Source organism: Hemitrygon akajei, chromosome 31 (genome assembly GCF_048418815.1).
Source record: "Hemitrygon akajei chromosome 31, sHemAka1.3, whole genome shotgun sequence".
NCBI lineage: Eukaryota > Metazoa > Chordata > Chondrichthyes > Myliobatiformes > Dasyatidae > Hemitrygon > Hemitrygon akajei.
Genome location: NC_133154.1, coordinates 23,966,747 through 23,981,465, shown reverse-complemented (window position 1 = coordinate 23,981,465; position 14,719 = coordinate 23,966,747). Strand labels below are relative to the sequence as shown.

General features: G+C 48.1%; 1 protein-coding gene across 1 annotated transcript in view; it reads left to right on the top strand.

Annotated features, from left to right (window-relative positions):
* syt3 (synaptotagmin III) overlaps positions 1-14,719 on the top strand; it is a 237,897-nt gene that overhangs the window by 174,214 nt on the left and 48,964 nt on the right. Inside the window, exons 3-4 of the mRNA XM_073033814.1 lie at positions 4,415-4,802; positions 6,082-6,631. Coding sequence (XP_072889915.1) covers positions 4,415-4,802; positions 6,082-6,631 — 938 coding nt within the window. The remainder of the gene's footprint in view (positions 1-4,414; positions 4,803-6,081; positions 6,632-14,719) is intronic.

Sequence of the window (14,719 nt, the reverse complement as noted above, 5' to 3'; positions counted from 1 at the left end):
ACACAAAGTGCTGAAGAACTCAGCAGGTCAGGCAGTATCTATAGAGAGGAACGAACAGTCAATGTTTCAGGCTGAGTCCTTTCATCAGGTCTGGAAAGGAAGGGGGGAAAATGCCAGAATAAGAAGTTTAGGTTGGTGGGGGGGAAGGCAAAGAGTACAAGCTGGCAGGCGAAGGGTGAGGGGGAAGGCGGGTGGGCGGGCGAGAGGGAATTTATAGTAAGTAACAAAAGGTGTACTGACACACACGCACAAACTGCAGGAGGAACTCAGCAGGTGAGGCAGCATCTACGGAGGGAAACAAACAGTCGATGCTTCAAGCCAAAGCCCTTCTTCAGGACTCTGGTCTGGTTTCAGCATCTGCAGGATCTCACTCATTAGCAATGTGGAATGATCTCATTAGATTTGAGAGGCTGAGGGCAAAGCCCAGCGGCGAGACAGTGGAAGTATGAAATTTTAGATAAGCAGCAAACGCTGGGAATGCACAGCAGGACGGGCAGAGGGAGAAATACGACGCAGAGCTTAGCACGTAGAATGGGGACAGTTCCAGCACAGGGACAAGCCCTTCAGCCACCGGTAACTGTGCCAAACAATGACGCAGAATGAAACAAACACCCTCAGCCTGTACGTGATACTTATCCCTTCAATCCCTCAATGCCCAGGTGTCTGTCTAAAAGCCTCTTCGGTGCCTTCTGGCAGCCCGTTCCACGCGCCCACCACTCCTCTCCGTCCGCCAAAGCGTAACGTCCTGGTGGCCAGACGTTTTAGTTCCGATTCCCATTCCCGTTCTGACAGGTCTTGTGCCACGATGAGGCCGCCCTCAGAGTGGAAGGGCAACAACTTAAATTCCGTCTGGGTAGCCACTGACCCGAGGGCTTGGATATAGGTTTTAAAAAATTCCTTCCCCCCTCTCCCTTCCTTCTGTTCCCCACTCGGGCCTCTTACCTCTTCTCACCTGGCTATCACCTCCCTTGGGTCCCCTCCTCCTATGGTTCACTCCCCTCTCCTATCCGATCCCTTCCTCTCCAGCCCTTTATCTTTCCAACCCATCTGCTTTCACCTGTCACCTTCTAACTATCCTCCTTCCCCTCCCCTCACCAGGACCATAGCCTCCATACCCCTATCATCCACGTACCTTAAATGCTGAAATCGAACCCGCATCCACCACTTCCCCGGCAGCTCGTTCCACTTTCTCACTCCCCTCTGAGTGAAGAAGATGCCCATCAAGTTCCCCTTAAACATTTCACCTTTCACCCTTAACCCATGACCTCTAGTCACACCCAACCTCAGTGGGAATAAAAGCCTGCTTGCATCTACCCTATCTCTACCCTTCATAACTCTGTGTCATCGTCAGTGTCATCACTATGTGTCATGTTGTATTGGCGTGGGCGATCATGGCCTTATCCGTGACCACAATTGCTCTTGGCAACTTTTTCTAGAAGTGGCCTGCCATTACCTTCTCCTAGGCAGTTTTTGTACAAGATGGGTGGCCGCAGCCGTTATTGATACTTCTCAGAGACTGTCCGCCGGGCGTCAGTGGTCGCATAACCAGGACCTGAACCCAGTTGCTCATACGGCCATCCACCACCTGCTCCCGTGGCATCACGTGACCCTGACCAGGGGGTTAAGCAGATGCTACACCTTGTCCAAGGGTGACCTGCAGGCCAGTGGAGGGAAGGAGGGCCTGACACCTCCTTCGGCAGAGACGTATCTCCAGCCCACCACCCAATTTTGTATGGCTCTGTTAAATCTCCCCTTATTCTCCAACACTCCAGGGAATAATTATATTTCTGTCAGATCTCTCCTCAGCCTGAGATGCTGGAGAGTAAACAAGCCAGATTAGTCCAACTTCTCATGCTCTCTAATCCTGGTGAACCTCTTCTGCACCCTCTCTAAAACCTCCACATCCTTCCTGTAATGGGGATGACCAGAAATGAATTCAATATCCAACTGTGGCCGGACCAGTCTTATATAGATGCAACATGACTTCCTGACTTGCACTCAGTGCTCCAGCCGATGAGCATACGGTACACCTTCTTTACCATCCTATCCCCTTGCGTTACCACTTTCAATCAGGCATAGACATGACTCCAGGATCTCCCTGTACATCAGTGCTGTCAAGGCTCCTGCTGTAGGGATATGGATCATCTGTAGGCAGAGGAGAATTAGTTCAACTAGTAGAATTAGTTGCGAGCCGAAGGGTCTGTTCCTGTGCTGTACCGTCCAATGTTCTCTGCATTAACACTGTTCTATAGTCTATACTCTAGGCTCTATTGCTCTATGGTCTATGTTCTATGGTCTATGCTCTGTGCTCTATGCTCTGTGGTCTATGGTCTATGGTCTATGCTCTAGGCTCTATGCTCTACAGTCTATGCTCTAAGCTCTATGGTCTATGGTCTATGGTCTGTGCTCTATGCTCTGTGGTCTATGGTCTATGCTCTAGGCTCTATGCTCTACAGTCTATGCTCTAAGCTCTATGGTCTATGGTCTATGGTCTATGGTCTGTGCTCTATGCTCTGTGGTTTATGGTCTATGGTCTATGCTCTAAGCTCTATGGTCTATGGTTTATGGTCTATGGTCTATGGTCTGTGCTCAATGCTCTGTGGTCTATGGTCTATGGTCTATGATCTATGCTCTATGGTCTGTGGTTTATGGTCTATTGTCTATGGTCTATGCTCTATGCTCTATGGTCTATGGTCTAAGGTCTATGCTCTATGCTCTATGGTCCTACTCTACCTTCTGCGAAGGCTGAGGAAAGTCCATCTCCCACCCCCCATCCTCATCACATTCTACAGGGGTTGTATTGAGAGCATCCTGAGCAGCTACATCACTGCCTGGTTTGGAAATTGCACCATCTCGGATCGCAAGACCCTGCAGCGGATAGTGAGGTCAGCTGAGAAGATCATTGGGGATCTTTGTACTCTTCCCGCCATCACGGACATTTACACTACACGCTGCATCCGCAAAGCAAACAGTATTATGAAGGACCCCATGCACCCCTCATACAAACTCTTCTCCCTCCTGCCATCTGGGAAAAGGCACCAAAGCATTCGGGCTTTCACAAACAGACTATGTAACAGTTTCTTCCCTCAAGCTATCAGACTCCTCAATACCCAGAGCCTGGACTGACACCTTACTGCCCTACTGTCCTGTTTATTATTTATTGTAATGCCTGCACTGTTTTTGTGCACTTTATGCAGTCCTGGGTAGGTCTGTAGTCTAGTGTAGTTTTTTTTTTACGTAGTTCAGTCTAGTTTTTGTACTGTGTCATGTAACACCATGGTCCTGAAAAACATTGTCTCATTTTTACTATGCACTGTACCAGCAGTTACGGTCGAAATGACAATAAAAGTGACTTGACTTGACTATGGTCAGTGTTCTATGGTCTATACTCTAGGATCCATGCTCTATGCTGTATTGTCTATGGTCTAAACTATATGGTCTATGGTCTATGCTCTATGGTCTATGGTCTATGCTCTATGCTCTATGGTCTATGGTCTATGCTCTATGCTCTATGGTCTATGCTCTATGCTCTATGGTCTATGGTCTATGGTCTATGCTCTATGGTCTATGGTCTATACTCTATGATCTATGGTCTAAACTTTCTGCTGTCTGCTCCATGGTCTATGCTCCACGCTTTTTCCCCTTACATTTGACCTTGCAAACTGCAGCATTTCCCATCTGCTCAGATTACACTGCTTAAACACAACAGATTCTGCAGATGCTGGTAACCTTGAGCGCTAGACACCACAAAATGCTGGAGGAACTCAGCAGGTCAGACACGTGGAGCAGAGTTAACAGTCGCCATTTCAAGCCGAGTCACTTCACCAGGACTGGTAGGGCAGGGGGCAGAAGCCAGAAGGTAGGGGGAAGGGAAAGGCTTACAAGATGGCAGGTGATACGTGAGACCAGGTGAGGGGGAAGGTGGGTCGGTGACGGAGGGGAGATGAGGTAAGAAGCTGGGAGGTGATAGGTGGAAAAGGCTGGAGAAGAAGGAATCTGATAGGAGAGGAGAGTGGACCATGGGAGAAAGGGAAGGAGGAGGGTCAGCAGAGGGAGATGATGGGCAGGTGAGGAGAAGGGGTAAGAGGGGAGCCAGATGGGGAATTGAAAAAGAAGGAAGGGGGAGGGGGGAGGAATTACTAGGGGTTTGAGAAATTGCCGTTAATGCCGTCAGGTTGGAGTCTACCCAGAAGTAATCTCAAGTGTTGCTCCTGTAACTTGAAGTAGCCTTATCGTGGCAGTAGGGCAGCTCTTGAATAACATGTCAGTATAATTAATACGGGTGGCCATCGTAAAACCTTGCCTATTGTGGCGGACAGAGGGAACATGCTCTAATTGGAATCCAAGTGTGATGTAATTTGTAGCTCCGCAATACTTTATAACTAACCGATGTGTTTTCCACCCCTTGTCTCAGATATCTCGGTCAGCCTGCTCTCCGTGATCGTCACCTTCTGCGGCATCGTGCTCCTCGGGGTCTCTCTCTTCGTCTCCTGGAAGCTGTGCTGGATCCCATGGCGGGACAGAGGCCTGAACCCTCAGCGCCAGAACTCTCACCACCATCCCCACCACCACCTCCATCACCACCACTCACACTTCACCGACCTCGCCGTCGAGAGGGTGGACAGTGGGTCCGAGATGCCCGAGAGGTCCTACCTCGACCTGGAGTCCTACCCGGAGTCCGGTATCAAGCTGAGCCAGACCTCTCCGGATATCCCGGTGGACACCAACTCAGGGAGTAAGGAGAACAGCATCCCGAATGCGCACTCCCAGCAGCAAGTCTCCGCACCTCCTCCGGCAACAAGGTGGGCAGCGTCGGCCAGCCGCACGTTGGAGCTGGCTCTTGGGGCTGCGGGTTCGGGAGGTGTGAGTTTTAGACCGGAAGACTTAGGAGCGGAGATAGGCCCCTTGGCATGGCTGATTTATTATCCCTCTCAAACCCTATTCTCCTTCCTTCTCCCCATAACCTTTGATGCCCAGACTAATCAGAAGCTATCAACCGCCTCTTTAAATATACCCAATGACTTGGCCTCCACAACTGTCTGTGGCAATGAATTCCACAGATTCACCACCCTCTGCCAGAAGAAATCCCTCCTCATCTCTCTCCTAAAGGGCATCCTTCTCTTCTGTGACAGAGCCCTCTGGTCCCAAGTCTCTCACTAGAGGAGTTATATATAGTTTTTCGACGATGGAGGTGAGGGAGAGGTTTTAGCAGACTTGCGGCATGGCCAACTTGGCCTAACCAGACCACTCTAGCGTTTGTACTCCCTATGAACCCTGACTATCCTTCTCACAACGACGTTATAAAGATCCAGGTTCAAATTCAGACTTAAAATGCAGCATTTATGTTAATAACCGACACACCAACGAGAAAAAAAAAGACAAACTGCGCAAATACAAAACAGTAATCCTGAGAGCACGAGTTGTAGAGTCCTTGAACTGGGTTCAGAGCTGTGGTGAGTGAAGTTATCCACACTGGTTCGGGAGCCTGATGGGTAGTAAATGTTCCTGAACCTGGCGGTGTGGGACCTGTACACCTTCCCCAATGGCAGCGGTGAGAAGAGAGGAAGGCCTGGGTGGTGGGGGTCCTCGATGATGGACGCTGTTTTCTTGTGGTGGTGCACCTTGTAGATGTACTCAGTGGTGGGGGGGGGGCGTAGGGGGAAGCTCTTTCCTGTGATGGAATGGGCTGTGGCCAGCACTTTCTGTAGGCTTTTCTGTTTCTGGGCAATGGCCATGATACAACCAGTCAGGATATTCTCCAGTGTGCAACAGTAAAAAGTTTGTTAAAGTTTTAAAAGCTTTGCAAACTTCTAAGAAAGTATAGTCACTGTCATGCCTTCTTTATGTTGGTACCCACATGCTGGTCCCAGAACAGACCCGCTAATATGGTAATGCTAAGGGATTTGTGGCTACTTGCCCTCGCCTCCTCTGATCCCCTATTGAGGACTGGTTTATGAACCTTTGGCTTCTTCCCCCTGTAGTCAATAATCAGCTCTTTGGTTTTGCTGACCTTGTGTGAGAGGTCGTAGTTGTGGCACCACTCAGCTTTAATTTCCCTCCTGTATGCCGATTCCCTTGCAGATTTAACTCGCTCCCAAGACCAATCCCACAGCAGTTAAGCAGCCCAGACTTTGGGACTCAAGCTGACGAGAAGGTGGAGCAAGTAACCAGCATTGGGCAGATCAAGCCCGAGTTGTACAAACAGCGGTCGATCGACGCGGAGGCCAAGAAACACCAGAAGGGCAATTGTGGCCGGATCAACTTCCTGCTGCGCTACACCTACGCGAGCGAGCAGCTGATCGTTAAGATCCTGAAGGCCCTTGACCTCCCCGCCAAAGACGCCAACGGATTCTCCGACCCCTACGTGAAGATCTACCTGCTGCCTGACCGCAAGAAGAAGTTCCAGACCAAGGTCCATCGCAAGACACTCAACCCGATCTTCAATGAGACCTTCCACTTCAACGTGTCCTTTAACGAGCTCCAGAATCGCAAGCTGCACTTTAGCATCTATGACTTTGACCGCTTCTCTCGACATGACCTCATCGGGCAGGTGGTGCTGGACAACCTCCTGGAGTTCTCCGACCTCTCTGAGGGCACGACCATGTGGCGAGACATTCTGGAAGGCACCTCGGTGAGTTGTATTGGGGTAGGGAAGGAGGAGGGGGGAGGTCAATTTGACCTTGTTGGCACATCATAGAGTGACGGAGTCATACAGTCCCTTCAGCCCTACTGGTTCATGCTGACCAAAATTCCTGTCCAACTCTTATCCCATTTGCCAGCGTTCGGTCCATATCCCTCTAAACCAGGGGTTCCCAACCTTTATCATGCCATGGACCGATGTCATTAACCGGGAGGACTGTGGACCCCAAGCTGGGAACCCCGGCTCAAAACCTTTCCTTTCCATGTACGTGTCCAAGCGGTCTTAAGTATTGTTGATGGAGTTGCTTCAACCTCTTCGTCTGGCTCCTCATTCCATGTACACACCACCTCTGCATGAAAAAATTGCCCCATGGTCTCCTATTACCTCTCTCCTCTCACCTTAAACCTGTGCCCTCAAACTCTTCTTCTTTTGACTTGAAATGGTGGCTGGCAGTCCAACTTAAAGGTGGATTATTGCCACCAACTGGACTGGAGTGTGGTGTAGAGAACTGGGGGGGGGGGGAGAAAACCTTTACTACTTCTCTTTTCAAATGAAAGGTAAATGACCCCAGAAAGCCTGATAGATTGTAAGTAATGAAAGACAATACTGTGAGTTAAATTAAAGCCACTCTCATAACTTAACAAAGTTTTAAAATGAGAACTATCAACCCCCAAAAGATTGTAGTGAAGTCTGCAGTTGATTTATTTTAATCTTATATGCTTCACACTGTAATAATATATGTTCGACTGTTTCAAAATGATGACAAAATCTGCACAACCAGGGTGATGTTTTCCAACAAGATGTAAGGAATAATTAAGCATAGTATGTCCAATTCTAAGTGGCGTCAAAATAAATCTTTCCCCTCTTGTTTTACCCCCTTCTCCCATAAACCCATCAGTTTTATGTATTCTGTAAAGGTGTCACCCCTTATACCCATTATTCCTCAAGTCATGCTATAAACCCCCCCCCAGTTCTTAACCCTACCCCTCAAACTCTTGATTTCCCCAACCCAAGGAAAAAAGACTTGAGTACCTTCTCCTGATCTATGAGACACCTGCGTTGATTGGACAGGAAATCGGCGCTCACTATCACTGATGAAACACGAGGGTTGATTGGACAGGAACCTCGGGATCACTGCTGCTGATGAAAAAACTGTGTTGATTGGGCAGGACCAGCTTCTCATGAACATTCAATTGACTACCCGTCAATAGGGCAGAACCTGGTCCTCGTTAACATTGACTGAACTCTCGAAGTAAGTGGTCAGAACCTAGCTTAATTAGCATTGAAATTAGCGTTTACTAGCATTTAGTAAAATGCACTTGGGCTATTGTGAGCAGTTTTGGGCCCCTTATCTAAGAAAGGATTTACTGGTATTGTAGGAGGAGGTTTATGAGAATGACCCTGGGAATGACAGGGTTAACATATGAGATTCAGGGTTGTTTAATGTACCCAAGTGTAACGGAGAGCACAATAATTGTTACTCTGGACCCAACGTAGCACTAAACAGCATAATAAAATACAGACGACAATAAAACAAAACGTAAGCGCAATAAAATATAAATACATAAATTAGCTTATTTACATAGTCTGATTGTACGTACATAAAGTACCTTATGTACATTATTGTGCTAAAGTCTTAGGTATATGTAATAAAAATCAGTAAAGCAAAGATGCTTTCAATAGAGTGAAATGAAATGTTTCTAAATACCAACAATTTACTATAAAGAGCGTAAACGGTAAAGAAAGCTATATCAGATCAATATTTGGTGTGACTACCTTTGCCTTTAAAACTGCATGAATTCTCTTAGGTACACTGTCGTGCAGTTTTATAAGAAAATCGGCTGGTAGGTTGTTACAAGCATCTTGGAGAAGTTTCACAGTTCTTCTGCAGACTTTGGCTGTCTCGCTTGCTTCGGTCTCTCCAGGTAATCCCAGACAGCCTCGATGACGTTGAGATCAGGGCTCTGCGGAGGCCATACCATCTGAAACCTTATTAAAAAAATCGAGGGTGCCTGAGACTTTGGCATAAGGTGACTCTGACTGGGAACGATAACGCGGTGGTTGTGGGGGAGTGTGGTGTCCTGGTGGGCGGAGATATTGATCAGGATTTCTGCTTGGGGAAAGCGACTGGCTTTGAGCCTGGTTGTCCTGGCGTGGATGCTGTGTTGCGTCCTCCCGGACGGGAGTGAGACAAATTATCCATGAGCAGGGTGGGTGGGATCCTTTACGGTATTGCTACCCTTATAATGGCACCTTCCTGTATATGTCCTTGATGTTGGTGATGCATTGGACTGTGGTGGTTGCGTGGTGCAGAGCCATCCTATTAGGATGTGCGACTGTAGAGTATTGATGCCTTTCAGTACTCATAATGTGAGCATCGAGGATCATCTGATGGCTCTGGGCTTGTACTCACTGGAATGTATAAGAATGAGGTGGGATCTCATTGAATCCCATTGAATGGGTTGAGTAGACTTGGAGAGAATGTTTCCTGTTGTGGTGGAGTTTAGGACCAGAGGGCACAGCCTCGGAATAGAAGGATGTCCCTTTAGAATGGAGATTAGGAGGAATTTCTTTAACCAGAGGGTGGTGAATCTGTGGAATTCCTTGCTTCAGTCAGCTGCGAAGGCTTAATCATTGGATATATTTAAAGCAGAGGCTGCTAGATTGTTGATTAGTAAAGGTATCAAAGGATATGGGTTAGGAATGGGGTTGAGAGGGAATATAAGTTAACCAGGGCAGAGCAGATTCGATGGGCCGAGTGGTCTAATTCTGCTCCCATGTCTTATGGTCTTATTGTCTGAATCCCCATGTTGATCAGGCAGAGCCCAGAACGTAGTAGTGGAGACACAAGATACTGCAGATACTTCTGCCCATTTGCCTCGTAGTTGCTGCCTGGCCCAGTGAACTCCACCAGCAGCTCAATAACTCTCTCGTACTGATCGGGTGGGCCTGGTCTTTGCCAGTGTTAGACTCAAGAGGCCGTGCAGATGCTGGAAATCTAGAGCAATACACACAATTCCTGGACCCAAGTCACCCCTACCACAATCTATTCCAGCTGCTACCTTCCGGGAAACGGTACCGCAGCATAAAAGCCAGGACCAACAGGCCCCGGGACAGCTTCTTCCACCAGGCCATCAGCCTGATGAACTCAGGCTGATCTGAGTGTATTTCTATGTGACACTGACTGTTCTATTTATTATAAATTATTTTAAATTACTATGATTGCACATTGCACATTTAGATGGAGGTGTAAAGATTTTTACTCCTCATGTATGTGAAGGATGTAAGAAATAAAGTCAATTCAATTCAATTCATCGGGTTAGAGAGCATCTACGGACGGGAATAAGCAGTCAATGTATCGGGCCGAGTCTTGATAAAGGGTCCCGGCCGAAATGTCGACTTTTTAGTCCCATCCCTAGATGCTCCCTGACCTGCTGAGCTCCTCCGACACATTCTGTGTACTAATTCATCAGCATTAATTAGGTGAAAACTTTGAGTAACTGTTAGCATTGATCGAGCAACACTCGCTTCTCCCTGGCATTGATTGAGTGGGACCTGGTACGAGGTAAACGCTGATTGGGTGTTAGTGTTGATGGAGCAGGGGTAGATCCATGTTAGTGTTCATTAGGTGCTAATATTATTAAGTTGTACCTGAAATAGCATGACATTGTAATGCCATTAGACATAGGAGCAGAATTAGGCCATTCTGCCCATCGAATCTGCTCCACCATTTGATCATGCCAAGTTTTCATCCCTCTCAACCCCATTCCCCTTAACCATTGACACCCTTACTTGCAAAATAGCAGAGGAACTCAGCAGGTCAGGCAGCACCTAGAGAGACAAAGAAACAGTTGATTTGTTTCCACAGATGCTGTCTGACCTGCTGGGTTCCTCCAGCTTGTTGTACGTGTTGAAGAAACAGTTGATGTTTTGGGACGAACCCTTCAGCTGGACTGGAAAGCCAGGGGGACGGAAGCCCGAATAAGAAGGTGCTGAGAAAGGAGTAGTGCAGGCCGGGAAGTGATAGGTGAAACCAAGCGAGGGGCAAGGTGGGTGCGTGGGGGTAAAGAGGAATAAATGAGAACCTGGGGGGTGACTGGTGGAAGAGAGAGGAATCTAATAGGGGAGGATGGTGGACCATGGGAGAACGGGGAGGAGGAGGGACGCCAGAGCGAGATGGTGGGCAGATGTGGCAAAGAGGAGGGGAAAGAGCAAAGGGAACGGGGGGGGGGGGGAGAGAAATAAATGGAAGTTGGAGAGATCGATGCTCACACCATCAATTCGGAGGCCACCCGTACAGAATACGGGTGCTCCCCGAAGATGCTGCTGGCTTCGTCCAGCATTTTGTGTGTGAGTGTTTCTCTGAATTTCCAGCATCTGCAGAATCTCTTGTGGTCATTGCAAGCACTGACAGAGAGGAAGGGAAGGAAGAGGAGGAAGAGGGAGGGGAGGAGCACTAGTCAGTAACTGATTCCCTCTGTCGTACAATGCCTACCAGCCCCAATAAAGCAGGTCTTTAATCTCGCATGACAAGATGGCTCTCCTGACACCACTCTGCTTAATACATCCAGCAGCGGTCAGGGTACGACGATTGTTTGCCTTATCAGTTCGCTGAGACTCCTGCTTAGCCTCGAATGCGTAGGCAGACAGAGGAAGAGTCCTCTGAGCCACTTTAGAGAGCATCAAATCTAAACTGCTGTCAGCATACAGCGTGTATCCCTGGGCACATACTGCCTGCCCTGTAGTTTTCTGTCCAATCTTTCAGCTGCGTTGGGAACAGCTTGAGCTGAGAATGTGACTCGCTTCACCACCATCTGTTTTGCTGAAGGGGGTCGTAATTATAGCATCAGAATGAGGCCGTTCAGCCCGCACTGCCTGAACTAGCTCTTAGGCACTGAACAATTCTTTCTGTCACTGCTCCTTCCCTTTGCCTTATTTGGATGGATGCTTCCCAGTCAAATATCTAAAGATGAAAGGTGGACTTTATTCGTCACACGTACATCGAGGCACGTGGTGAAGTGCGTCGCTTGCGGGAGCTCCTTGATAGTTGTTAGGACCCAACCATTCACCGAGACTAGATTAGTGTTATTTGACACAGGCACGTCAAGGTGTCGAAACAAACAGTGGAACGACCGGCACGGTCCGAGGATTGTGCTGGGGGCAGCCCGCAAGCGTCACCATGCATCAGGCACCAACATAGCGTGCCCACAGCTTACTAATCCTGACCCGTATCTCTTCCCGGAGGAACGTGGAGAACTCGGAGGGGAAACTCACACAATCATGGCAACAAACTCCTTACAGGAAGCAGCGGGAATTGAACTCTGAGCTTCCAGTCGAAGGGGCGGTAAAGCGTAGCAATGACCACGACGCCACCCTGCCAACTAGACATGTCGACCTTTGAACTTGCTGGCACATGGCCTATTCTGAGCTGCCTCTGAGATTGGGGACCACCTTCTTCCGCCCTGCATTTGTGTGTTCCAGCTCTCAACTGGAGTTTTTGTACGACCCACAGACTCGTCCACACAGACAGGGTTGGCAGAGGTCACAGGCGGGGAGCTTTAGAGATGGCTTACCTCTTCTCCTACTTGCTCAGGGTCACCGTGTGATCTTGGCAAGCAGCGTCAAAGTTCCCAACACCACCCTGAACACTCCTCCGCTTGGAGTGGTCACGCACGAGGGGTACCCAGGAGACAGTGTGGAGACTGTATTTCTTCAAGGCTTCCTTGAGGATAATGAAATAGGAACAGGATAAGCCATTTGGTCCTACAATCCTGTCTTACCACAATCTACACTGGATTCACCTCCCTTTTTGCATCTGTCCGCCATCGATCTGCTCCACCTTAAATTTATCCATGTTAAGTTATTAAGGGTATAGGCAAGGAAAGTGAAAGTAAGCTTTCTCTACTGATGTTGGGTGAGACGAGAACCATAGGTCAAAGGTTAAGTGTGAAAGGTGAAATATTTAAGGGGAATCTGACGGGAAACCTCTGCGCTGACAGGGTAGCGAGAGTGTGGAGCAAGCTTCTGGTGGAAGTGGGGAATGCGGGTTGGATTGCAACTCTTAAGAAAAGTTTGGGTAAGTAGATGGATGGGAGGGGTATGGAGGGCTATGATCCAGATGTGGGTCAATTGGAATAGGCGGAATAACAGTTCAGCATGGACTAGATGGGCTGAAGGGTCTGTTTCCACGCTGCGGTGTTCTATGTTGGGTGGTGGGGTGGAGATACGTCTCTACCAAAGGAGGCATAATGCCCTTCCTCCGTCTGCTAGCCTGCAGGTTGCCCTTGGGCAAGGTGTAGCACCTGCTTTGTCCCCAGACCAGGGTCATGGGAAGCCACAGGAGCAGATGGTGGATGGTCGAATAAACAGCCGGTGCACATCACAAGTCCTGGTTATGTGAACACTGACGCCAGGCAGACAACCTCTGAAGAGTGTTGACAATGGCTGGGGTCTCTCCTCTTGTAAAGACACTGCCCAGAAGAAGGCAACAGCAAATCACTTCTCTAGGAAAATTTGCCGAGAAGAATCATAGCCATGGAAAAAGCATGATTGCCTATGTCATACGAAACGAACAAGTACTCCATGACTATCACTCCACATTATGATCAAATTTCCCTTTGGGTGGAAAAATTCCAAAAATTCACCAGTCTCTAAAAGAAGGGATTTTCAAAATAACTCCTTTTGTTCATGATTCTCTGGTGAAAATATCTCAACATCTACCCTGAAAATCCCCTCAATCTTCTAAACACTGAGAAATACAGCCCCAAACTCCCTCTTCTTCAGCATACCCTGAATGTTTGCCTTTGTAAAACCTGCGACCATTTCCCGTAGCAGAACACAGCACGAAGCGTCACTGAGAGAAGTACACAAACATTCCACTTTCCATTTAATAGCTATGTCGCAAAGTCAAGTTCCTTGTCATAGAGGCAAGCCCATATTTGAGGAGGAGCAATGAAAAACTTACTTGCAGCAGCTTCACAGGCAAAGTGCAACAGATGAGTAGCATTCACACAAAAAGCATAAACTTAACACAGTTTTCACAGTTTTATAACAAGAATGTCCATTTTGGTGCAAACAGATCAAAGTTTTCATCGGGTTACTATGCAGAGTAACGAGTTGTGTTACTCTGGCTGGTTCGGGAACTGAAGGGTTGAAGGGAAGTAGCTGTTCTTGAATCTAGTGTTGTGGGTCTTCAGGCTCTGTATCTCCTTCCTGATGGGAGCTGTGAATGGATATTTTCCAATCTCCCAATAACTGAAAGTCAGAACTGGCTCTGTAATAGTTTACCGATCGACAGATCTAGCAAATGGCCCTCACCTCCTCAGGGGATCTCCCCTGCTGTTTCCTCAAAATTCCTGGGCACCACTAGACTAATAAGAGGAGTTCTGAGGGGCACCTTTCTCACCCAGAGAATGTTGAGTCGCTGGAATACACCGCTCGAAACAGTAATTTAAAAAAGTGTGTAGACAGGCCCTTGAAACTGCCAGGCTTGGGTGGCAGAGTAGCATTATGTTTAGCATAACACTATTAGAGTGTGTGGTGAGTGGCCAAGTGGTTAAGGCATTGGACTAGCGACCTGAAGGTCGTGAGTTCGAGCCCCAGCCAAAGCAAGGCAGCGTGTTGTGTCCTTGAGTCCACTTAACCACACATTGCTCCAGTCCACCCGGCTGAAAATGGCTACTGGCAAAATGCTTTGTGATAGACTGGTGTCCTATCCAGGGGGGAGTCTCGTACTCTGTTGCTTCATGCCACGGAAACCGGTCTAAGCACTGGCCTGATGAACCTTTAACTTTAACACTATTAGATTTCCAATGAACTGGGTGCATTGGGCTCTTCTCACTGCTTGTATCAGACAACAGGACAGTTATTCCTCTTCAACCATCAGGCTCCCGAACCGTCGTAGAGAATGCCTCTGAATTAACTAATTTTAAAGGACTCCACAATAGTAGTATTTATTTACTTTTTATTATTTGCATGATTTGTCTTCTTTTGCACACTGATTATTTATCTGTTTATTGAGATGCAGCGCGGAACAGGCCCTGCTGTCCCTTCGAACTGCACTGGCCAGCAACTCCCACT